This window comes from Hemicordylus capensis, chromosome 4 (assembly GCF_027244095.1).
Source record: "Hemicordylus capensis ecotype Gifberg chromosome 4, rHemCap1.1.pri, whole genome shotgun sequence".
Taxonomy (NCBI): Eukaryota; Metazoa; Chordata; class Lepidosauria; order Squamata; family Cordylidae; genus Hemicordylus; species Hemicordylus capensis.
In genome coordinates, this window is record NC_069660.1 from 214,086,602 (window position 1) to 214,111,059 (window position 24,458).

The 24,458-nt window shown below is 46.6% G+C and overlaps 2 protein-coding genes across 4 annotated transcripts in view; one reads left to right on the forward strand and one right to left on the reverse strand.

Annotated features, from left to right (window-relative positions):
* The window catches only part of PAK1IP1 (PAK1 interacting protein 1), a 60,059-nt gene extending 35,926 nt beyond the window's left edge, over window positions 1-24,133 (reverse strand). Inside the window, exons 1-2 of the mRNA XM_053246438.1 lie at window positions 24,016-24,133; window positions 23,364-23,478 (exon numbers count right to left, since the gene is read on the reverse strand). Of these exons, the coding sequence (XP_053102413.1) occupies window positions 23,364-23,478; window positions 24,016-24,095 (195 nt within the window). The 5' untranslated portion in view covers window positions 24,096-24,133. The remainder of the gene's footprint in view (window positions 1-23,363; window positions 23,479-24,015) is intronic.
* Window positions 2,203-24,458, forward strand: part of NUP153 (nucleoporin 153) — a 72,537-nt gene continuing 50,281 nt past the window's right edge. For 2 of the 3 annotated variants that reach the window (XM_053246435.1, XM_053246436.1), the window contains exon 1: window positions 2,204-2,414. In XM_053246435.1, coding sequence (XP_053102410.1) covers window positions 2,304-2,414 — 111 coding nt within the window. In that variant the 5' untranslated portion in view covers window positions 2,204-2,303. Of the gene's footprint in view, window positions 2,415-24,458 lie in introns of all 3 variants that reach the window. The other variant, XM_053246437.1, reaches the window with a different exon arrangement.

A 24,458-nucleotide genomic window follows, 5' to 3' on the forward strand; every position in this document is an offset into this window, starting at 1 on the left:
GACTAGAAGTGTGAGCACTATAAGATATTCCCCTTAAGGGATGGGGCTGCTCTGGGAAGAGCAAAGGTTTCAAGTTTCCTCCCTGGCTTCTCCAAGATAGGGCTGAGAGAGATTCCTGCCTGCAGCCTAGGAGAAGCTGCTGCCAGTCTGTGTAGACAATGCTGAGCTAGATAGACCTATGGTCTGACTCAGTATATGGCAGCTTCCTACGTTCCTATGTAAGGACAAAAGATTTCTGATCTGTGAGGAGCTGCTTTACTTTATCCTCAGAGAATGTCAAGTAGTGTGGTGCCTGGTCCATTGTGACAGATCTCCCCCAGCCCCCTTCTCCCTACGTCTGCATATATCAAAAACACTTTTTCTTAAAAAAAAAAAAGACTTCAAAATAAGTTTTGTGATCGGCAGCTTTTAGTGGCACTGGGAAGGAAGTATAGTGCAGGGGCAGAGCACATTGTATATTAGAAGGTCAGGTTCAGTGGAGCTCGGGAGAGGCTGCTGACTTGAAACCATAGAAAGCCACTGTTGATCAGTGTACTGAGTTAGAGGGACCAATGGTCTGATTTGGTATAAGGCAGCTTCATACATTGAATGTGTTCTTCCATTGATGAGGCATGATATCTGAATGCTATGAAATGCTCATGCTTAGGAACGGATTTGTACAGTATTTGCACATATCTAATAACTGGCATTAGCCTGTGCCTGGAGAGGAGTGTGAATGACAGTTGTGCTTAGCTCAAAGGTACATAAGCAGCTTGAAGCATTAGACTAACATTCTAACCATTAAACAGGAGTTATTTTCAGCTGTGAAGCAAAATGTTTAGGATATCATTCTTTATTGTTTGTGTTTCTAAAATATATTGCTACATTCAAATTTCAAAAACCGATGCCACTTGTGAGCATTAGGTCTAATAGAAGTGAACAACAACATTTATGTACTGCTTTTCAACAAAAATTTCCAAAGCAGTTTACATAAAGAAATAATAAATAAAATGGATCCTTGTCCCCAAAGGGCTCATAATCTAAAAAGAAACATGATAGACACCAGCAGCAGTCACTGGAGGTACTGTGCTGGGTGTGGATAGGGCCAGTTACTCTCCCCCGTTAGAGAGAACTGCCATGCTAAAAAGATGCCTCTTTTTGCCCAGTTAGTGCTAAACGACTTTAGCGTTCTAATATTGTTGATACCGCCTTGGGATTTTTTTAATGAAAGGTGGTAAACAAATTTAACAATGAATAAGATTTAACATATTTACTAGTTCCATCCCAAAGGGTGCCCTAAGCAACTTGCAACATAACATTGTAATTTGTTTAATATATACTGCAAAAAGACATACTTTAGAATCAAGTACGTTTAAGTCTTAAGAGGAGGGTTAAGTATGGCTTCTGTGGGATGTATGCTTAATGGGGCCTGGATCGTGCCCTATGTTGTTTAGTGTGTGTGTGTCTATCAATGAGCGAGGTTAAACTCAGCGATTTTCCCGCTCAGAAAGCTTCGAGCCAGATTAATATGAAATCATTGAAATTAATCGTTTTGATCTGGTGAATTAGCAAAGAAAGTGAATAACAGGCGCTAAATCTAAAACCGCTGTAAACCTGGAGTCAAATGAGATTACCTGTCCCGCCGCTGATAAATACCCCTTGGTTGCATAGATTATACACATGCTATAGGACAAAGAGAGGAAAAGGAGGAGGGACAGAAACCCACGAAGACAATCCGTTCTAGAATATGAAACTCGGTCTCCTACATTGCCATTCATCGCGAGATTCTCTAGTGCTTTATGCGTCAGGGGGCAGCCTCCTTAAACGGGTGTTCTTGCGCAGGCTCCCTCCTTGGAACTACATTTCCCATGAGTATTTTTGGACCTAGAGCACTATGACTCAAATGATGCACGATGACGGGTCGCGGACGCAGTTTAGTGACGCAGTTCTGTACGGGTGGGTGCACTGGTTGGTCGGGAGCGAGAGAGAGGGAAGGAGGGAGGGGGAATCTCGGGCGGGCTGGACGGTGACGGGGAGAAGGGAGGGGAAGTGGAGCGGCGGGGACGGACTAGGTGCGCGCGCCACAGAGGAGGGAGGTATCCTGTGAGGGCGCGAGGCAGGCCGCGCGGCGCGGGGCATCATTGCCATAGAGACAGTGACAGCACAGAGCGGGATTGGGGGCAAGAGGAGGAGAAGGGTGAGGGGGGAGCGCGCGCTCTCTCGCGCGCGGGGGCGGGGGGGCGGGTCAGGCCAGGCCGGGCCGGCCGGGCCTCTGCGTAAGCCACGCGCCCCCGGGGTAAGAGTGAGGCTGAAGAGCTCGCAACATGGATTCGGGGGAAAGCGGCGGCGGCGGAGGAAGCGGCGGCGGGAAGATCCGAACGCGACGGTACCATCTGGCAGGGGCCTCCTCGAAGCCTTACCCCAGGAACAAGCAGGTGAGAAGCCTCTGAGGGAGCCCAGGGACGGCGATGGGTGGCGGAGGAAGGAAGGAAGCTCCGGAACTAGCGGCGGCGGCTGCTCACGTTTTCCTCGACCCTCCTTCCCCTTCGCGGTAGTTGGCCTCTGAAACAGCCAGGCCACATTCTGGGTGGATGACCGGAGAGGAGGAGGAGGAGGAGGAGGAGGAGGAAGCCCTTCCCTCCCTCTTTCCATGAGGGGCACAAAAAATATTGGGGGGGGGGGAGGCTGTGTGTGCGCGGGGGAGGCTCTTTGAGGGGAATCCCAGTGGGATTGATGTTTCAGAGGGGCGGGGAAGGTTACGGGGAGGGGATTCCCTCTCTCCTTTCCTCCTTTGAGCATTGGCAGCGTGATCGTGGGGTTTCCCGCCTCCCCCCTCAATTTCTGTTAGTGTGGGAAGAGGAAAAGGAAAAACTTGTTTTGCTTCGGAATCACGATCCACTCTCCTCATTTGTACTCTCTCAGTAACTTTTAGTTGGGATCGTCTGTGAAGGATAACATCAAGTATTGCTTTACACAAATTGCAGAACTCTGACTTGCCCTCAGTCTAGGTTTTAAATTGGGATAGTGTGCAGTGTCATCTAAATTTTCAAATTTAGGTTTGACTTGATTGGTAGTTCACTTATTTATCTAGTTACAGAACTGCACATATGTAACTGAAAGGCAAAATGTGAATGATAATCAATAGATGAGGCTTGTTGTCAGAATGCTGTGGCGGGGTGGGGGCAAACTGCTTGATGTTGTTTTAAATCGGTTTTTCAATAAAACTAGAAATAACCACAATTTTAATAATTCATGAGCTGCACATGGCATGATTGAATGCTTTCAAGTCTCATCACTTCCTAAAGAGCAGTTAAATGCAGCTCAATATGTCTTGCAAAAAGTACAACGAATTGTATAGGAGATATATTTGTCTTCTAGAAATTATAACTATTATGTTAAACAGATAAATTTTAATTTTTATTAATTGCAGTCCATAAATAAAAAGTGCTGATTTCTAGTTAGGAACTACATTCACATTTTGTGAAGAAAATAGTATATAATATGTGAAAACACTGATGGAAACTTACATTAAAATGTATACTATTTTAAACATGGATGAAAGGATCCCATGGATTTTAAGGATCCCAGCGTTCCTCTGAATCCTCAGAATTGCAATGTCTTCTGCTTTAGGTTAAGTCAAAAGTGTATTGGAAAATTTGCAGACCTCAACCAGGTAGTTGCTATGAGAAAATGGGTCCAAGTTGTTAAAGAAAAACAAAACACTTTACATAATGTAAAATAATTTTGAAAATAACATCAAAGAGTAAAAAAGCAGTTTTCTTTAAGGTATTTATTGGCATTGTAATGAAAGGTTATTGGTTGATTAGTCTGTATACCAGAGTAGGGTGTACAGTCACAGCCACAGGCATGAGCCAGGTTCAAAGGAGGTCAAGATTCTGTCCCCGTCCCCCCCCCCAAACTGTGAGGAAGAGGAGTTTTTGGCAAGTGCAGCTTGTCAGGGAGAGGTGAGAGAAGCTGTGACTGCCAAAATTCCCTCTTTTATACATCTATTAAAGGTACATGAGCTCTATTGTCCTTTGCATCCACTCTGACATATTTAGAAGTTAGGGTCTGATTCTGTACATAATTACAGCCTTGGAGGCATACCATTTAGATCTCTGTCATAACCCTTCATACCTTGTTCTGTGTTTATAATTTGACAATGTTACTCTTTTACTATAAACTTCATGTAATTGTTTCAGCTTTTGAACTGTCTTGGAAAACAATTTAGATTTGGAGTGGCAACTTCACCTTTCTGGAAATTGCTGTTTTTATAGAGGAGAAGGGAGATCCAGCAATTCTTTGTTTTGGAACAGTTTTGTTTTTCCTAATATTTATGCAACTATCATCTAAACCCAGTTGGTTAGGTTTTGGTTTTGTTAATGGAATGTGTAAATCTTGGAAGTCCAAATCCCTATTTAGAGATTAAATTTAGTGTATTTAATCCTAACAGAGTTTTACAAACAACCTCTGTATGAGAGGAACTTAACAGTGCTGTGTTTCTGAGCACATAAAAGTAAATCCAATGTTCCAAATTGACATTAATTTCCTATGTCACCAGGTCAACCTCATGAAATGCAAGTAAGTAGATACTTGGGGAGTTCCCTACTTGCTTCCCCACCTCCCCCAGGCTTTATTGTTCAACCTTTCCCCCCTCCATTTAAACAAATCCTGTAGTTTTCTTTGGAAACAGTTTGATTTGTGAAACTTGAAAGCACTTTTCTGTATGTTCTCTTACGAAAGGTGCTCTAAGGGGAAAAAATCATCCTAATCTCAACTGCTTCTGCTTCCAGAACTATCACAGAAGCAACACGCCAAGCTACTTTTTAGAGATCATGTATTATCCAAGTAGAAAACCATTTGGGGTAAAAAAGTAATTCCAGATGAGTGGCAGTGGAGTATCTGCATCTTGAGCATGATTTATTTATTTTCTTTGATTGTGAGGAATTTATGGAGCAGATAGCAGTCTGAACAATATAGAGCAGGGGTTCTCAACCTTAGATCTCCAGATGTTGTTGGACTTTAACTCTCGCAATTGCCAACCATAGATCACTGGGGCTGGGGATTATGTGCGTTGAAGTCCAATAACATCTGGGTAATAAAGTTGAGAATCCCTTATATAGAGCATGCGATTCCTAAGCTATATTTATATACAGTTCTTCCAATTCCCATTTTATCCACTCAACAAACCTGTAAGGTAGGTTAGACTGAGAGTTGAGTGATTAGTCCAAAGTAACCCAGTGGGGTTCATGGCCAAGCTGGATTTGAACCAGTTCTAGTCCAACTACTATACCACACTGAATAGATTTTCTGTTCCTGAAAGACTAATGTTTTGTATGTTAAAATCAAATACATACACAAATATGACATGCTGCCATAGAGATAAAGTGCTGCTATTTTCACGTCTCAAAAATATCTTGGCTTTCCCCCCACCAACAGCTTACGAATGTCTTCCTTTGATTCTACCACTTTCTCTATCTTGTGTCAACTTCAGTTTGATTATTAGTTAAGGCAAACTAACTTGTTCCTCATAGCTCAATTCTTAAAAACACTTTCATATGCTGTCTGATGGCATAGTAACTTGTATAGCTTGAAGCTCACCTGGAGTCCTCTAGTGATGATCTGGAAGTAGAGGGGTATGAAATTACCCTATTGTTATGGACAGATAGCTGCCTGAAAGAGTTTAGGCTTACTGTAGCTTCTAACTGCCACAGAGGTAGGGGACAAGCCTATCAGTGGCTACTAATCCTGTTGGCTATAGGCTACCTTCATGTTCAGAGGTAGGATGCTTCCGAATACCAGTTGCAGAGGAGCAGTGGCAGGAGAGGAGTCATGTCTTCATCTCCTGGTTGTATAGCTTCTCAAGGCCCCTTTGGAGCCCCTGTGCGGGACTAGATAGGTCTGATCCAGCAAGGCTGTTCTTATGTTCTTATGACCTATTAGAATGGTTGCCTCATAGGCTTCTGGGTCTGGAAGGGTTCCTGATGGCTCAGCATTCTATTTCCATGGCTCGGTCCATTCCTTGATCAATCTCTGGAATGGATCCAAGTTATTGGCTCAGTTGTCTTGTCTGCCCTGCTGTGCTCATTGGATCCAAGATTACTTCCTGGTTTTCTTGAAAGTGATTGACAATGAAGTACTTAAGGAAACTAAGAGCAGTAGAGGAAAACTTGTGATGTGTCTGACTGAACATGGATTAGAACCCCTCTTAGGGTTCTGTGTTAGTGGTAGTAGCTGTGGCAAAGAGATTGTACTTCAATAACTTTACAGCTGTGCCAAGTTAGCCAGTGGAGTTTTTTTCTCGGTAGTAAAGGACCTGTTACAGCAGAGTCCTTGGAGGGGGAATGAAGACTACTTACTGGCCCATTGTGACCAGTTTGCAAGACACTTCACAGATATCCATGTTGTTGTAATGCTGGCATCTGCTTTTCCAGTTGCTATGGATTCTTCTACTTTTGCAACCTGAGAATGTGGACAGTATTCTTGAGATAATCCACCTGTATGCTTGTCCATTGCCCAGCATGACTACTAAAAGTGGTCAGAGAAGGTTTGGACTGGGAGGGTAATCAGTGCTTCCCTGTGCAAAGGCTCAGTTCCATCTAGCTTTAAAGAAGCACTGGTTTAACCATTGCAGAAGCCCTCTTGCTCCTTCCATACTGGAGAATTACCAGGCAGTCTCTAATCTTCCATCCTTGGGTAAGGTGATCAAATGAGTGGTGGTGATTCGGCTCTAGATCTTTTTGGATGAATCTCATTAACTAGATCAATTTTAGTTTGGTTTCTGTCTTGGTTTTTTAGTATGAAGCAGCCTTGTTTGCTCTCATAGATGATATCCACTGAAAACTGGACTGAGGGAGTACTTCCGTATGTGGTCCTGCTGGATTCTTAGTGGATTTTGATAGCATAAACCATGGTGTCTTTCTGGGTTACCTGGCCAGGATGGGGTTGGACGCAGTGTTTTATACTGACATTGGTCCATCTTGGAGGATAGGTCCTAGTACAACAACAAATATTTATATACTGCTCTTCAACCAAAGTTCTCAAAGCGGTTTATAAATAAATAAATAAGAAAGAAAGAAAGATGGTCCCCTGTCCCCAAAGGGCTCACAATCTAAAAAGAAACATAAAGGTAGACACCAGCAACAGCCACTGGAGGAATGCTGAGCTGGGTTTGGATAGGGCCAATTGCTCTCCCCCTGCTAAATAAAGAGAATCATCACTTTTTAAAAAAGTGCCTATTTGCTCAGTTAGCAGGGGTAGCATGCTGGTTCAGCATTACAGCTCTTGGCTTGTGCCCCACAGGGTTCCATCTTCTTCTTTGCTATTTAACATCTATGTGAAACCTCTGGGAGAGATTGTAAGATCTGGAATTAACTTTCATCAATATACTGATTGCATGCAATTCTGCTTCTCTTTTCCATCTCAATCCAAGGAAATAATGGAGAACTGGAATCAATGACTGGAACCAGTGATGGAATGAATGTGGGCTAACAAGTAGAAACTAAATCCGGATAAGGCAAAGGTGCTCTTAGTTAAGAGAAAGGCTGATAAGGGAGCAGGGTTTAAGCCTGTTCTGAATGGTGTTCCACTCTCTTGAAGGATCACATTCACATTCCAAGAATGCTTCTGGATGCCCAGGTAGCCACTATGGCCAGCATTCTTTTGCTCAACTACAATTTGACCATGGTCACACATACCTTAGCCACATCTCTATTGGATTAGTACAGTGCACGCTACATGGGGGTGCATTTGAAGACCGTTAGGAAACAAACAGGTGTAAAATGCTGCTGCTAGATTTCTGACTGGGGTCAGTTTTGAGCAATGTGGTTTTTCGTTATACTAATTCCATTAGCTGTTGATCCATTTCTGAGCATTATTCAAGACATTATCTTTACAACCTTAAATGGCAGGGGGCCAGCATATCTAAAGGACCCCCCCTCCCCTTAATCTGCTTGCTTTCTCAGCTCTTCCAGAGTTGGCTGCCTTCTTCCGCATCCCGACACCTTTAGAGGTTTGTTTGGCAGTAATATGTGAGAGGGCCCTCCTATGGTGGCCCTTAGGATCTGGGGCTTTCTCCCCTGAGATATCTACTTGGCTCTCAGTCTGTTAGACACCTGGCTATTTCAGCAGGTTTTTGATTAGTTTATCATGAGTTTCTTCTTTTTGCTGGCTCCGATTTCAGTTTTAGACTGCCATTGAAACAACTGTGCATGTTCTACTCTAATACTTATTTTCAGTAAGTTATCCTAGCCATACTGATATGTTTATCTGCAACATCTATTGTCCAATCACAATGATTCTATTTCCTTAAATGTGGCTACATTTTGTTTTATAGCGTGTGAAATATGTCGAGATGCTTAACTTGATGTAGTTTCTTTTTGTCTGCTGTAAACTGTATGATGGATTTTTATCTGGTCAATGACCGTAATAAAGGAATCTATATAGTTTTAGATTTTAGTTTTAGTTGTTGTAACTGCTTCCATTAGAATTTTACTTGCAAAATATTACCCCTAAATATCTTCATTAGTAAATCCCTGTGAATTAATAGAATTTGAGTAGACCTGTTTAAGATCACACTTTACATTTCAGCAGGCTTTTGGTAGCCTCTGCTTTCTTCTGTTTGCTATACTTGTATCTTAATTTTGGTAACTAAAATCTCTGTATTACTGATAGTTAGCACCCCTGCTAACTTGGTGAAGAGGCACCTTTTAATGTGGTGATTATCTTTATTTAGCAGGGGGAGAGTAACTGGCCCTGTCCACCCCCAGCACAGTACCTCCAGTGACCATTGCCGGTGTCTATCTTGTGTTTCTTTTAGATTGTGAGCCCTTTGGGGACAGGGATCCATCTTATTTGTTATTTCTCCATGTAAACCACCCAGGCTATTTTTGGAAGGGTGATATAGAAATCAAATGAATGAATGAATGTTTCATCTTAAACGCCATTCCTTTTTAAGCTATTGCATTGATTTGATTATAAGAAATGTATGGTATGCTGGCCATAGTGAGCACACATTAAAGATTACATGCAATGCAATAAGAACAGCATCACAATGAAGTAGTTTGCTTAGATCTCCTTGAAGTCTACTTCATTCTCAAAAGAAGACTGAAGAGAAAGTTAGAGAGGCTTCAGTAGTGGCAGCAAGTGTTAGGCAAGATAACCCTGCCAGTAAAATGATATTAAGGACCATGAGATGTTAAAAGCCTGGAAAAATAAAAAAAGACCTCCTCCAGGTGCCAGGTGAGCCTCACAGAGGAAAGAGTTCCAGAGACGACTACATAAAATAAAACATTCTTAAATATAATAATCTTTAGTGTGCACATGCTTGACTCTGTTAAGAATGCTTCTTGTTTTGCATTATGATAGGAAAGTGCAGGTCATGTTCCATTCCAAAATATTACTTGGTGAGTAGGTAATGTTGAATGTTAAATACACTGAGAGGGACACAGGCACTGCTAGGTTCAAACTTACCCAGAAAAGGGAAATTTTAGAAGTTAGATCCTAACAATAGTAATTTACTGTGAACATTGCTGATGTTGCAGTAATTGCACACACCATTTTATTGTATGTAGTACTTGGACACTGCATATAGATTTGTATATGCAACATTTTACTAATATCTGTTCTGTTATTACTGTATATGTGAGAAGCCATTTTATGAAAAACTAGTGTTTTCAGGCCCGTTGCGATAACGGGCGCTAGTAGGGGAGAGTTCCCCCCCCGCCCCACTTCCTCTGGCCTTCCCCCCCCCCCCCCCGCCCTCCCAGCTGGCCGAGACTTCCTTACCCGAAGCAGCCCGCGACAGTTGGGCGATCTAAAATCCATTTTTTGCGAAGAAGAGAGGAGCTCCCGAAGAGAGCTCCTCTCTGTGCTAAGCCAATGCCCAAACTGCTGCTATGGACGCAAAGGACGCCTATTGCGTCCTTTGCGTCCAAAGCAGCAGTTTGGGCATTGGCTTAGCACAGAGAGGAGCTCTGTTTGGGAGCTCCTCTCTTTTTAGCAAAAAATGGATTTTAGATCTCCCGACTGTCGCGGGCTGCTTCGGGTAAGGAAGTCTCGGCCAGCTGGGAGGGCGGTTGGCGGCCATGGCGGCGGCCGCGGAGGCATTCTTCTCGGCCATTTTGGCCCTTAATCATTTGGGGGGGGGAGTGGGGAAGGAGTATTTGGGCAGCTGGGAGGGCGGGAGAGTGGGCGGTGGCGGCGGCCGGGCGGACTCTGGGGGCGCCGCTGCCGGTCCGGTCCGCCCTGCCCCCGCCTCACATTCCCGGCCGGTCTCCCCGGCCGGGCAAGGGCCCCAAGGACTCGCAGCCGCCTGGCTGCGGCGGCGGCGCCAGGCCTCGGCGGCGGCTCCGCTGCCACCTCGGCCGGCTTCCCCCGCCGCCTCCTCCCCCCGCCCGGCTTCGGCGGTGTGGCTCCGCCGCCGCCTTGGCTGCGCCTCGGCCAGTCCCCCCCTTCCCCGCATTCCCGGCTTCTTCGGGGCGGCCGCTTCTGGCCGCCCAAGATGGCCACCGGGTGCCAGCCGTCGTGTCTCCCTTGCCCTGTTCTGCGCATGCGCTCCGCGCATGCGCAGAACAGGCCAGTGAGGCACGGACACACGCTTGGTGTCCGTCCACGGGCGGACACCAAGCGTTTTATTAGAAAGGATACCTTGATAACCTTGCCTTCCATATATTTCAGTAGCTATCTTTGGCCGGTCTCAGCAGTGTTCAGTATTGATTTTCCTGTTGTTGTGTTCTATTTGTGAGACAGTTTTCTTCATATGAAGAAAAACAATACTAGCAGTTTTGAGCTGGATCTTGCAATATTTTCACAGCAAAACAATATGCTACTGATTAGAGTGTCAGTCTTTCTAAAGTGGTAAAGAACTACCATAAGTTTCTCATGTTCCAGTGTAATAAATGCTAGCTGTCTCTAAATTAACCCTACTGTCTGTCAGCTGTGTCCGCCTTCATCAATACTGTTCACTAGATACAGCCTGTGTTTTCACTTTCCCCCCATCACTTGTATTATGAAAATCAGGATTTCTGATCCATGGGTGCAAATTTTGATACTTGCAGGAAGAGTTAGTAATCCTAAAGATAGTGAATTAATGCCAAAGAATACCTTACTAACCATACTTGCTGACACCTGCCCTGTTCAGGCACAATGTGACCTCTTGTTTCTTATGAGATACAAATAAAATAGCTATATTTGTTCGCTTAGCCGTTCATCCTTGTCTCAGAAAGTTATCTTGGTCTTGAACATTGTTTGCTGCTGATGCTGCTACCATGGAACTGTGGAAGTGATTTTACAGTATTGCATGCTTAGGATTGCTTCTTCAGTATGTCCAGCCCCTGCCATCCAGTCATGTCATTGTATTTGCTGCATGTGTTAGGACTCCCTGTCCACTGAAGCATTGTGTTTGTTTGAAGGAGGTAGTATTGGATAAGCATGTAATTCTTGTGGCTTGCAGGTTAAATTTGGGAAGACACCACCCCCCCCCCCCTTGTAGACATGTCTGGATCACAACTAAACTATTCTGTTTGACAATCGGATGATTATGCCTTTGCTTATGTTAGGCCATGCTTATGTTAAGGAGGAATTGTTATTCTTCCCCAGCCTGCTACTTCATAATGAAAGCTACTCCTGCTTTCTTCTTTTTGGTCATGACCTTGAATATATTCTGGGTGTGTCATTCTCAGAGCAATTTTAAAATGAATTTATTACTCTTTACTGACATTTTAAGCTACTGGATTATGGTGAAATAAAGTTCGTAATCCATGACTAGCCCAGAAAGGTAAAAATGGCAAAAACAAAAAAACTGCCTCATATTTGGAGTAAAAGCAGCAGTGCACTAATTTTTAATATTTGCTTGTTATGCAGTCTGGATGAAATATACGAAATGTGCCACTTTTGATCTACTTGGCTTTGTATAGGCATTTGTAATTTTAGTGGTGGACATTTGATCAAAAGTGGGTTGTAGAATTGTACATTAACACTTTTAGTAGTTTAAATTGGAATTCTATGCAGTCGAGATCCTTCTTGTAAATAAGTGTTGAGTAAATCGGATCGGGATGGATGTCGTCATTACAAACTGCACCATTGAGGTGTCCCTGTGTGTCACTAACTACAGCGGTTCCAAATTTGGTAGAACAGCTGTTCCAAATTTGGTGGAACTTACTACAGCTGTCCCAAATCATGGCAGACACATGAACATTTGAGGTGCAAGCGATCTAAGTTGTGAACCTCGATTTGCAGCAAATTTAGTCTAGATTTAGAGACAGTGAAAGGAAAGTAGACAGATTAGTTCTTACGAGAACAACTTGTTCTTCGATGTGGTCTCTGTGCTCTACACGATTGGGCTTTGCACCTGCAGAGACCTCGTCAGAGTTTTTCCAAGCTAAATTCCTTCTATAGTATTTAGGCAGTAGCCCCGCCTGCTCTGGTGATATGCAGCTGCTCGCGACTCCCTCCTCAGTCTTTCTTTGTCCACGGACAGTTTGACTTCTCTTCGAGTGGCTCTGAGCTAAATTGCCTTGTTAAGATAACTCTCCTTCTACAGGTGAAACTCGAAAAATTAGAATATCGTGCAAAAGTTCATTAATTTCAGTAATGCAAATTAAAAGGTGAAACTGATATATGAGATAGACGCATTACATGCAAAGCGAGATAAGTCAAGTCTTAATTTGTTATAATTGCGATGATCATGGCGTACAGCTCATGAGAACCCCAAATCCACAATCCCAGAAAATTATAATATTGTGAAAAGGTTCAACAGTCTAGGCTCCAGGTGTCCCACTCCAATCAGCTAATCAATCCATAACACCTGCAAAGGGTTCCTGAGCCTTTAAATGGTCTCTCAGTCTGGTTCATTAGGAATCACAATCATGGGAAAGACTGCTGACTTGACATTGTGCAGAAAACCATCATTGACACCCTCCATAAGGAGGGAAAGCCTCAAAAGGTAATTGCAAAAGAAGTTGGATGTTCCCAAAGTGCTGTATCAAAGCACATTAATAGAAAGTTATGTGGAAGGGAAAAGTGTGGAAGAAAAAGGTGCACAAGCAGCAGGGATGACCGCAGTCTGGAGAGGATTGTCTGGAAAAGGCCATTCAAAAGTGTTGGGGACTTTCACAAGGAGTGGACTGAGGCTGGAGTTAGTGCATCAAGAGCCACCACACACAAACGGATCCTGGACATGGGCTTCAAATGTCGCATTCCTCTTGTCAAGCCGCTCCTGAACAACAAACAACGTCAGAAGCGTCTTACCTGGGCTCAAGAAAAAAAGAACTGGTCTGTTGCTCAGTGGTCCAAAGTCCTCTTTTCTGATGAGAGCAACTTTTGCATCTCATTTGGAAACCAAGGACCCAGAGTCTGGAGGAAGAATGGAGAGGCACACAATGCAAGATGCTTGAAGTCCAGTGTGAAGTTTCCGCAGTCTGTGTTGATTTGGGGAGCCATGTCATCTGCTGGTGTTGGTCCACTGTGCTTCATTAAGTCCAGGGTCAATGCAGCCGTCTATCAGGAGATTTTGGAGCACTTCATGCTTCCTTCCGCAGACGAGCTGTATGGGGATGCTGACTTCATTTTCCAGCAGGACTTGGCACCTGCCCACACTGCCAAAAGTACCAAAACCTGGTTCAATGACCATGGGATTACTGTGCTTGATTGGCCAGCAAACACGCCTGACCTGAACCCCATAGAGAATCTATGGGGCATTGCCAAGAGAAGGATGAGAGACATGAGACCAAACAATGCAGAAGAGCTGAAGGCCGCTATTGAAGCATCCTGGTCTTCCATAACACCTCAGCAGTGCCACAGGCTGATAGCATCCATGCCACGCCGCATTGAGGCAGTAATTGCTGCAGAAGGGGCCCAAACCAAGTACTGAATACATATGCATGCTTATACTTTTCAGAGGTCCAATATTGTTCTATTTACAATCCTTGTTTTATTGGTTTCATGTAATATTCTAATTTTCTGGGATTGTGGATTTGGGGTTCTCATGAGCTGTACGCCATGATCATCGCAATTATAACAAATTAAGGCTTCACTTATCTCGCTTTGCATGTAATGCGTCTATCTCATATATCAGTTTCACCTTTTAATTTGCATTACTGAAATTAATGAACTTTTGCACGATATTCTAATTTTTCGAGTTTCACCTGTAATCTTGTTCTTAATATTTTCCTCCTTTCTTTTTTGATTTTGTCATCTCTTGGTTAGTGTTTTTCTTTCCATCGTGCCTCCCTCAAGACCCCAGAGGATCCTGCCCTGCCCATCCCCATTGAGGGTGAATCATCGGATCAATAATCTGACCATGAGGATCCTGATAGTGGATCATCTCACTTGGATAGGGCTTCTCTTGGATCATCTCCATAGGAACTCTTGTCCGACCTTAAACCGAGTTCTCCCTCGGAGGACTATAAGATTTATACAGATTACATCTCTTGCATGGCTAACTCCTTAGGGGTACAACTCTTGCAACAGGCCAAGGTGGATCCTGACCCTCTTTTCAGTCGTATTGAGGCAGATACATGTGCTCCTGTGTCTCTCTCTCTATGAATTCCTCTCTCATGGACATCACAAAATCTTGCTGGCAAAAAACATTGTCTCTGCCCAATCCTACTAAGAAACTTGAAAGGTTTTATAAAGTCCATACCAAGGACGAACAAGCGGGTAACTTCCTCCTTAAACACCCGGCTCCTAACTCTGTGGTTGTTGAGTCCTCCTTCTCGAAAAATGGGCTGCCCAGCCTCCTCCCCATCAGATAAAGAGGAAAGGAAGCTGGATTCCTTTGGCAGACGACTCTACGCTATCTCCACCCTGCACCTTCGGATTGCCAGCCATCAGGCTTACAATGCTCATTATAACCACGTTCTCTGGGAACTCCTGGCCCCCTTTTGAGACCATCTCCCTCCTGACAAGAAAAACCCAGCTAAGGTCTTCCTCAGAGAAGCAGGCCAGTTAGCAAAACAAGAACTTCATGCAGTCAGACACTCAACAGAATGTGCCTCTAAGGTGGTGGCCACCTCCATAGCAATTCATAGACACTCCTCTGGTTTAACCCACAAAACGCAAGCACGTTTCAAAGATTTACCCTTTGAGGGTAAAGCCCTTTTTGGAGAAAAGATGGACGAAACCTTACAGAAGGTCCAATGTCTTCGCAATACCGTGTGCTCTGTGAGCTTCCAGTCTCCTGCTTTTGCCCTTACGGGCCTTCACAATGGCAAAAGCACCAATCCCAACGCCTGCCAAATCAGACACAACAGCCTGATCGATCCTTTCGTACTCCTAGATACCAACCCTACAGGAAGCGTACCTCCTTTCCTTCTCACCACCATCTCCTTTTCTCTCAACCTGGGAACACATCACAACAGATTTGTGGGTCCTCACTATTGTGAGGATTGGATACGCAAAAGAATTTTCATCTCCCCCTCCGTTCAACTCCCTGATTGCCACTATACCCATGACCACCCTCCTTTCAGAAATTGAGTCCTTACTCGACAAGGACGCAGTAGAACCGATACTAAACCCCTCTTCTCAGGGTTTCCACTCCACTTATTTTACTGTCCCGAAACCAGATGGTACCCTTCAGCCTATTCTAGACCTCTGCAAACTCAACAGATGCGTTACTTACAAACATTTCAGAATGGTCACTATCCCTGCCATCCTAGCCCTCCTCCATAGAGGGGCTTGGTTTGCCTCCTTAGACCTGAAGGATGCCTACTACCATGTAACCATCTGACCCCAACACCGGCGATACCTTTGCTTCATAGTGGCAGGGAACACCTATCAGTTCCAGGCTCTACCCTTCAGTCTAGCCTCTGCACCGAGGATCTTCACAAAGTGCATGGCTCTGATAGTTGCCTACTTGCAGGAACAAGGGATACAGGTCTTCCGTACTTAGACGACTGGCTCCTCGTAGTGAGCAATCCCCAAAATCTGTGTCAGGCTTTAACCTCTACAGTTACTCTCCTGAATGCGTTGGGCCTCCAGATAAACTACGCCAATTCCAAACTTACTCCAACCAGGTCCATAGAGTTTTTGGGTCTCCTTTTTGACTCCGTCCAGGCAAAACTCTACCTCCCAGAACGGAGGATTCAAGCAATCCTCTCCATTTTGACAGAAGTGTTCTCTCGCCCCGCCACACAGCACAAATTATCCAGAAGCTGCTAGGTTACATGACTTCTACAACTCACATTCTTCCTCATGTGCACCTCAGATCCTGGGTCCTACAACAATGGTTCCTCCACAGCTTTCGTCCTCAGACTCCCCAGCTCGCCATCTACGGATACCTCTACATATATGCCGCTCTCTTCTTTGGTGGAATGACCCAAACAACCTCATTGTCGGCTCCCCATTCCACCCTCAACAACCCCAATTCATCCTCACCACAGACACATCAGAACGGGGCTGGGGTGGCCATATCCTCAATCTCCATGGCCTATGGACCAGAAGCGAGGCCTCTGATCACATCAGCTTTTTAGAACTCCTAGCAATCTTCAAAGCCCTGAAAGGGTTTCATCTGGATTGTGATCCGTTGTATTCATAAGAACTGGGTTTCTGCGCCTGCGCAGGGACCTCCCGGGCTGACTAGCTAGCTCCTCTTTGCGCCCCGCCCGTCTGCACGTGCCTTGCAGCTTCCGTTAGAATCGACGGTTGGGGCGCCTCTCCTTCAGTTTTCTCTTGACCGCCAAAGCGCTTACACCTCTTGGCTGTTGCTCCTCAATTATTATCAAAACTTTTGACTTCGGACTGTTTGACTATTCTCTACTGAGCGGATTAATTGGTTTGACTTCAGAACGAACAACGGACTTGATTTGGGACTCTGATTCTAACTTCGAAGTTTGTACAGGACGGTTTTGACTCGGAACGGTGAACGGACTTGATTACGGACTCTGCTTTGTTTGTTCCTAAGATTGTTTACTGAATTTGACTCGGAACGGCATTTGGACAATGGAAGCTAAGAAGACATTCAAACGATGTGAAAAGTGTCGAGCAAAGTTGCCTTCGACTGATTATCACGACGCCTGTTTGATGTGCCTAGGAGAGAATCATAACACGGCGGCATGTAAGATATGCTGCTCGTTTTCAAAACAAACTAGGCAAAATAGAGCTCTCAGGCTTCGAGCTGCGTTATACGAGGAGGCACTTCGGCCGCCAACTCCTCGTCCGTCGGCGTCGATGAGTTCCGGTTCAACATCGGGAGCTTCGATGTCGAAGGAGTCCGGTGCGTCAAGCTCCCCGGGATTGGGTTCCAGTGGGTCTGCTGATAAGCAGTCTAAAACCACTGTTGACACTCTGTTTAAGAAACCAAAGGAGGTTTCCAAAAAACGGAAGCATAAGGATAGAGATCGTCATGCTTCTGAGAGGGAAGGTCGCCATCGTGAGGAGTCTCGACATCGAACTCCCTCACCGACGGCAGCACAGATTTACGACGTGGACTCGGCTGAGTCCCCTACAGCCTCGACGTCGACACCTCCGGTATCGACGGTCAGGATGGTCTCGGCTTCGACATCGACGTTAGTCTCGACGTCGACACCAGCGCCGACATCGAGATTGGACCAAGGCAGTCTGGGACAGGCGTCGACATTGGAATCGACATCGACGTCGATATCGGCGTCGAGACATTTGCAAGTCTCGGCATCGGAGCCTCCCATAACTGCCCAGGCGGTGTATGCCATTCCTCCGTCGGCGTCCACGGTGCCGGAGCAGATATTGAATGTGAACACTGCTCCTTCATCGGTGTTGACGGCTTCGACATTGAGGAGGATTCCTCATCTTTTGTCACCGGCATTGACGCCGGCACAGTCCCCCTCGACGCCAAGGACTCCGAGTCTGGCTACACACGGGGACGGACTTAGAGAACTGCTGGAGTCGAGTTCGAGTACACCCTCGGGTGCGACGTTTCGCGGCTTCCTGTCGACAGGCTTAGACGAGGGTCCTGGAGGTGGAGAGCTGGCTGATCTGCCTCATGTTGCCTCACTGACACCAGCAGTGGTCCAGGATCCAAGAACCGATGTCGGGTGCTCTACAATGCTGCAGCCAACTCATTCCTGCGGTTTCCGCCATGGGGTGCCGGATGATTATGCAGAGTTCTTGCGTTGGAAAGCGGCACAGGTAGAAATGCAACCAGTGCAAGGGCTGCGGAATTTTGTGCAGGCTGGACAACTTGCTCAGCCGCTGCTGCAGTCAGAGCATGCAGACCATCAGGGGCCGTCTGTGAACTTGCCTATACAAACACCATTGGTGCAAGTTCAAACCTACATTCCAGAGAATTCACAATTACCTGTGGTCCAGACGAGGATGCCAGAAAAACCTGCTGGGAAAAGAAAGAGGAAAGCAACACCTCCTCCTTCTGAACCATCATCTTCACCCTCTGATGACAGTGAGGACGATGAGTCGGGACCAGCCTCTGACAGAGATGATATCAGTCGTAGGTCTGACCCCCCTTCGGATGTGCCACCAAAACTATCCACCTCGCCAACTGAGGAATTGAAAGCTTACCATATCCTCATAAGGGACATCGCTGAAGCCCTGGGCATGGACGTAAGCTCTCCGGATGCGGACGTTGCTGACCCGGTCTATAATATGATGAAGCGGTCTAAGACTTCGCATCCTGTTGCCCTCACCATGATTCCTGGGATAGACAAGGCTGCGAAGGTGGCATGGGACTCAGTGGGGGTCGGGGCTCCGACTTCCAAGCGCATTGAAAATTTGTATAGGGTGACTGAAGGAGAGAACTCTTACCTGTTACGTCATCCTATACCGAACTCCTTGGTTGTCAGTTGCGCTTCATCCACCAAGAGTGGACACCGTCATTCCACGCCTGCTGACAAAGAAGGGAGGAAAATGGACGTTATGGGTCGAAAGATCTATAGCACCTCCAGTTTAGCAATTCGTATTGCTAATTATGCGGCGTGTATGGCACGCTATAACCATTTACTTTGGGATGCGCTCTTACAGGATTCATCCTCTTTGTCTCCGGAGGACTTCCAATGGAGATTTAATGATGTGTACGAAAGAACAACGGCAATAACGCGCCAACAACTGAGCGCATTTAAACACTTGTCGGAGACGGAATCGAGAGCAATGGTGACGGCAGTGAGCTTGCGCAGGCATGCGTGGCTTCGCTCAGCAACCCTGCAGGCAGACATGAAGGAGAAAGTCGAGTCCTTGCCATTTGACGGCAAAGGTTTATTCCATGAGGACACGGACACGTCAATGGAGACGTTAAAAAAATCTAAATTCACTGCCCGCACCTTTATGGTGCCTTCGAGCGGTTCCAGCTCAACCGCAAGGAGCCGCACTTATTATCAGAGAAAGAGTGATCGGTATCGGGACCGCAAAGAATACCGAAGACAATTCAGACCTTACCAACGCGGTAAGGGCTTTAACCAAAAACAAAAAGGAAAAACAGCTCGTCAAGGCGACAAGGACGCTTCCAGCAAGAGCTTTTGACGGGACTGTTCGTCCACTGCATCAGTTTTGCAGCAGCCAATTAAGTCCAACGCTACAATCCAGGACCCACTACATCGGCCCTGTAGTTGCCAGGATCAACATCAAACTGGCAAGCCGTGCGCCAGCATGGCACAACATAACATCCGACCGGTGGGTACTGAGAATAGTGCAGACTGGATATGCGTTGGAGTTCGAGACAAGGCCTCCCTTCTCTGGACTGGTCTATACGCCGGCCACGGAGGTGTTGCGGGAGGAGGTCAAGGTGCTGCTGGAGAAACAGGCGATCACGCGGGTGCAATGGGCGAACAGACTGACCGGCTACTATTCCCGGTATTTTCAGATACCAAAGAGAGACGGTGGAATAAGAGCCATAATGGACCTGAGGGGGCTCAACCTCTTCATTCTGACCAGGAAATTCAGGATGGTGACGCTGCAGGGAATTCTGCCTCTGCTGGTGAACGAACAGTGGGCAGTTACTCTGGATCTCAAGGACGCTTATTTTCATATCGGGATACAGGAGAGTCACCGCAAGTTCCTCCGGTTTACAGTAGGGGCACAGATCTATCAATATGTGGTGCTTCCATTTGGACTTTCTACTGCGCCCAGAGTGTTCACAAAGGTGATGGCGGTGGTTGTAGCCCACCTGCGAACTCAGGGCTTGAGGCTGTATCCGTATTTAGACGATTGGCTCGTGGTGAGCCACAACAGGAGTTTACTGACCTGCCAAGTGCAGATGCTGCTAGCCTTGTTGGAGTGCCTCGGCATCAATGTGAATTGGAAGAAGTCGAGACTCGAACCCATGACTCGAGTGAACTTCATCGGAGCAGTGCTGGACTTGAAATTGGCCAGGGCGTTCTTACCTGCGGAAAGAATTACCCAAATGCACGAACTCATACGTCACTTTCAGAGGACTCCACGGCAGCCAGCGGTTCGAATCCAGCGGATGTTGGGTTTGATGGCATCATGCACCGCAACGGTGTCACACACGCGCCTCCGCATGCGCACATTGCAGCATTGGTTTCTCCACAACTTCCGACCCAATGTGGATGGCCAGAATATGCACTTGACACTACCACAACATGTCCTCGCCAGCCTGGGGTGGTGGCTAGACATGGACAATTTGGGCAAAGGAGTCGAGTTTGTGTCCAAGGAGCCCACCTCCCGGATAACGACAGATGCCTCGATGGCGGGCTGGGGTGCGCATTGCGCCAGCGTATGCGTGCAGGGGACATGGACCCAGTTGCAGAGACTTCAGCATATAAATTACTTGGAGCTATTGGCTGTGTTTCAGGGCCTAAGGGCATTCGAACCTATGATAAGGGGACGGTCAGTACAGCTGGAGTTGGACAACACGACGGCGATTGCCTACCTCAACCATCAAGGGGGGACAGTGTCACTGTCTCTTTGCCTACTTGCGAGAAAAATATGGGACTGGTGCATTCAACATTCAGTTCACCCAGTGGCAATACATATAAAGGGTGTAGACAACTGCTTGGCCGACAGGCTCAGCAGGGACATCAGTTTCAACCAAAGACACGAGTGGGAAATCAACCCGATGTATCTCGACAGGGTGTTCGAGATCTGGGGGGTCCCATCGATAGACTTATTTGCCACGGTTGCCAACAAAAAGTGTGCCAATTATTGTTCGCGTGCGGGCATAGGCCAGGGATCCCTGGGGGATGCTTTTCAACGGGCCTGGAAGACGGGGCTGTTATATCTTTTTCCCCCGCTGCCGTTAATGGGCCGTGTGGTTGCGCAGATATTGCGGGACCAAACGAAATGCATACTTCTGGCCCCATGGTGGCCACGCCAGCCGTGGTTTGCCACACTTCTGGGAATGTCTCATTCAGTGTTCCACAAGTTCCCCAGGGCTCCAAACCTGTTGCAAAGAGAACACGGAAAGGTGTTACACCCCGAGGTGCACTCTCTCAAGCTGACCGCTTGGAGAATCAACTATTAAACAACATCTTACTAAACAGTAGGCGTGCGTCGACAAGACGCAGTTATGCCTGCAAGTGGAACCGCTTCAAGAGTTATATGAGGGGGAAGAGTGTCACGCCATTGCGTGCGACCCCTCGGGATGTGCTACGTTACCTGACATCGCTCAAACTGAGTGGATTGGCGAATGTCTCCATTAAGCTGCATTTGGCTGCAATCTCGTCAAAGCACAGGGGATGGGATGGGTCCACGGTTTTCTCCCACCCGGAATGTAAGCGTTTCCTGAAAGGTGTAAATAACCTTTACCCTCCTGTGCGCAGCCCAATGGAGCAGTGGAGTCTGTCTTTAGTACTCTCCGCCCTAACGGAGGCACCCTTTGAGCCACTGGCGACTATTCCGCTAAAGTTTCTGACTTTGAAGGTGGCATTCTTGGTAGCCATTACATCGGCTAAGAGAGTGAGCGAGATGACGGCCCTGCGGATGGATAGACCCTACACTCAATTCTATCCACACAAGGTTGTGATGCGTCTCGATCCGAGATTCCTGCCAAAGGTGGTAACAGATTTCCACTTAAATCAAGACATAGTGCTGCCAACTTTTTTCAGTAGTCCAGAGACAGACTTAGAGAAGGCCCTCCACACGTTGGACGTGCGTAGATCACTCCTATACTATTTGGAGAGAACTCATGGCTTTAGGAAGAGTAAAAAGCTTTTTCTCTCCTTCCGGGGGCGTAGCAAGGGCCGTCCAATCTCTCGCCAGAGACTTGCTCACTGGCTAGTGGAACTGATTTTCCTCGCCTATAAAAGCCAGAAGATAACACCGCCAAAGACGGTTCGGGCTCACTCTACTAGGGCCTACGCAACGTCTGCGGCACATCTGTCAGGCATTAAAATGGCAGATGTCTGCCTGGCGGCGACATGGTCATCGCATCTACCATTCGTAAAGCATTATGCTCTGGATCTGCGGATGGCTAGGGAGGCGAATTTTGGAAGATCAGTGTTGAAACGTGTGTTGGCATAGCTGGGGGTCATCTGCACCCGCCTCCTTATGGGGTAGCTTGCTAAACACCCAGTTCTTATGGATACAATGGATCACAATCCAGATAAACAGGTTGCTTACCTGTAACTTATGATCTGGATGTGATCCGTTGTATTCATAAGTCCCTCCCAGCCGGCCCCGCTGCAGAATGCCTGGACTAGTGGATGCTGGTGTGCGGATCGTCATTTATATGGCGGTCTGCGAGAAATCTGAAGGAGAGGCACCCCAACCGTCGATTCTAACGGAAGCTGCAAGGCACGTGCAGACGGGCGGGGCGCAAAGAGGAGCTAGCTAGTCAGCCCGGGAGGTCCCTGCGCAGGCGCAGAAACCCAGTTCTTATGAATACAACGGATCACATCCAGATCATAAGTTACAGGTAAGCAACCTGTTTTTCCTCTCATTGCTCACTCCACAATAATGATTCAGACCAACAATACCATGGGGAAGGCCTATTTGAACAAACAGGGAGGTACATCCTCTCCTATGCTGCTGTGCCTCTCCATCAGGCTTTGGCTCTGGTGCATCCAACACTTCATCACTCCCATAGCCGTCCACATCCAGGGCAGGACCAACATACAGGCAGATGCCCTCAGCAGGATTGGCACTACCTCCCACGAGTGACAACTAGACCGACCGACGCTAAACTCTCTCTTTCATCTCTGGTTCCGACCAACAATAGACCTCTTTGCGTCACCACTCAGTGCGCAATGCCGTCTCTACTACTCACAGACGGGCCTAGGCCGCAACTCGCTGGGTGACGCCTTTGCCATCCCTTGGACAGGTCTCTCAGCCTACCTCTTCCCGCCCATACCCTTGATCCCCAGAATCCTACAAAAGATTGTCCAAGACCAACTGGAATGCATTCTCATCGCCCCTTGGTGGCCCAGGAGGCCTTGGTTCCCTTGCCTCCTCTAGCTCTCCAACAATCTCTACAAGCACCTCCCAGAGAGTCCCCATCTTCTCACCCAGCAGTCCGGGTATCTTCTCCATCTCGACTTGCCACAACTTGGTCTCACTGCATGGTGGATCAAGCCTCCTTCCCACTGGAACTCCAATGAGACCTTTCGGCGGCTCACAAACCTGCAACAGTGAAATCATACGGTCACAAATGGAAACGTTTTCTTAAGTTTCTAGAATCCAAGGATGTTCCCCCTACAAAGGTGTCTGCTCAACACATCTACACCTATCTCCTAGCTATTAAGGAGTCTGGCTTGAAATAATCACTGAGAGTTCATTCGGCCGCCATTGTCATCCATTCTCCGTTACTCTTGCTTCTGGTTCCATGACCCTATTATAAAAAGATTCCTGAAAGGACTATCTCACTTATATCCCGTCTATGTGATTCTCCCATCATGGCTCCGGCTTGGGACCTCACCTTAGTACTTACATGCCTCATGGGGCCTCCCTTTGAACTTCTGGCCTCTGCCTCAGTTGACTTACTCTCATGTAAGGTCGCCTTTCTCGTCGCTATCACCTCTGCTAGCCGTGTCAGTGAACTTCAGGCTCTCAGAGTAGATTTGCCTTAACTGACGTTCCACAGAGATAAAGTCATCCTCCATACAGACATTTCCTTCTCACCCAAGGTTGTCTCTGCCTTCCACTGTTCCCACCACTTACCTTGCCAGTGTCTTTCCCCAATCTGGAAGAGGATGTTCAATGCCGCCTTCACATTCTGGATGTACGCCACGCCCTAGCATACTGTGTTAATCGGACTGCTGACTAGCGTACTTCCCAGTTCCTTTCCTATTAGAATGTTTGGTGTGAGCAGCTGTGGAGTAGCATGGGTGTACTGTGATGTAACTATTGAGTCATTTATTGCAGGTGGCTTAATAGTGTGCTGGTACCATGGTGCACTTAACAAAGTAGGCTGATATTTAAATATAAGTTTAGTACTTTTTCTCGGTACCTAGGTCATCCTCTTAACACTGGGTTATCAGCCACTGCATGCTCTTAGACAGGGCCTATTAAAATTGAGCAGGCTGGTTCCCATAGTCACAATAGCTGTCAGTCAAGCCCCAGTTCTGGTCCTCTTGCTCCAGAATTCACCAAATGATAAAGTA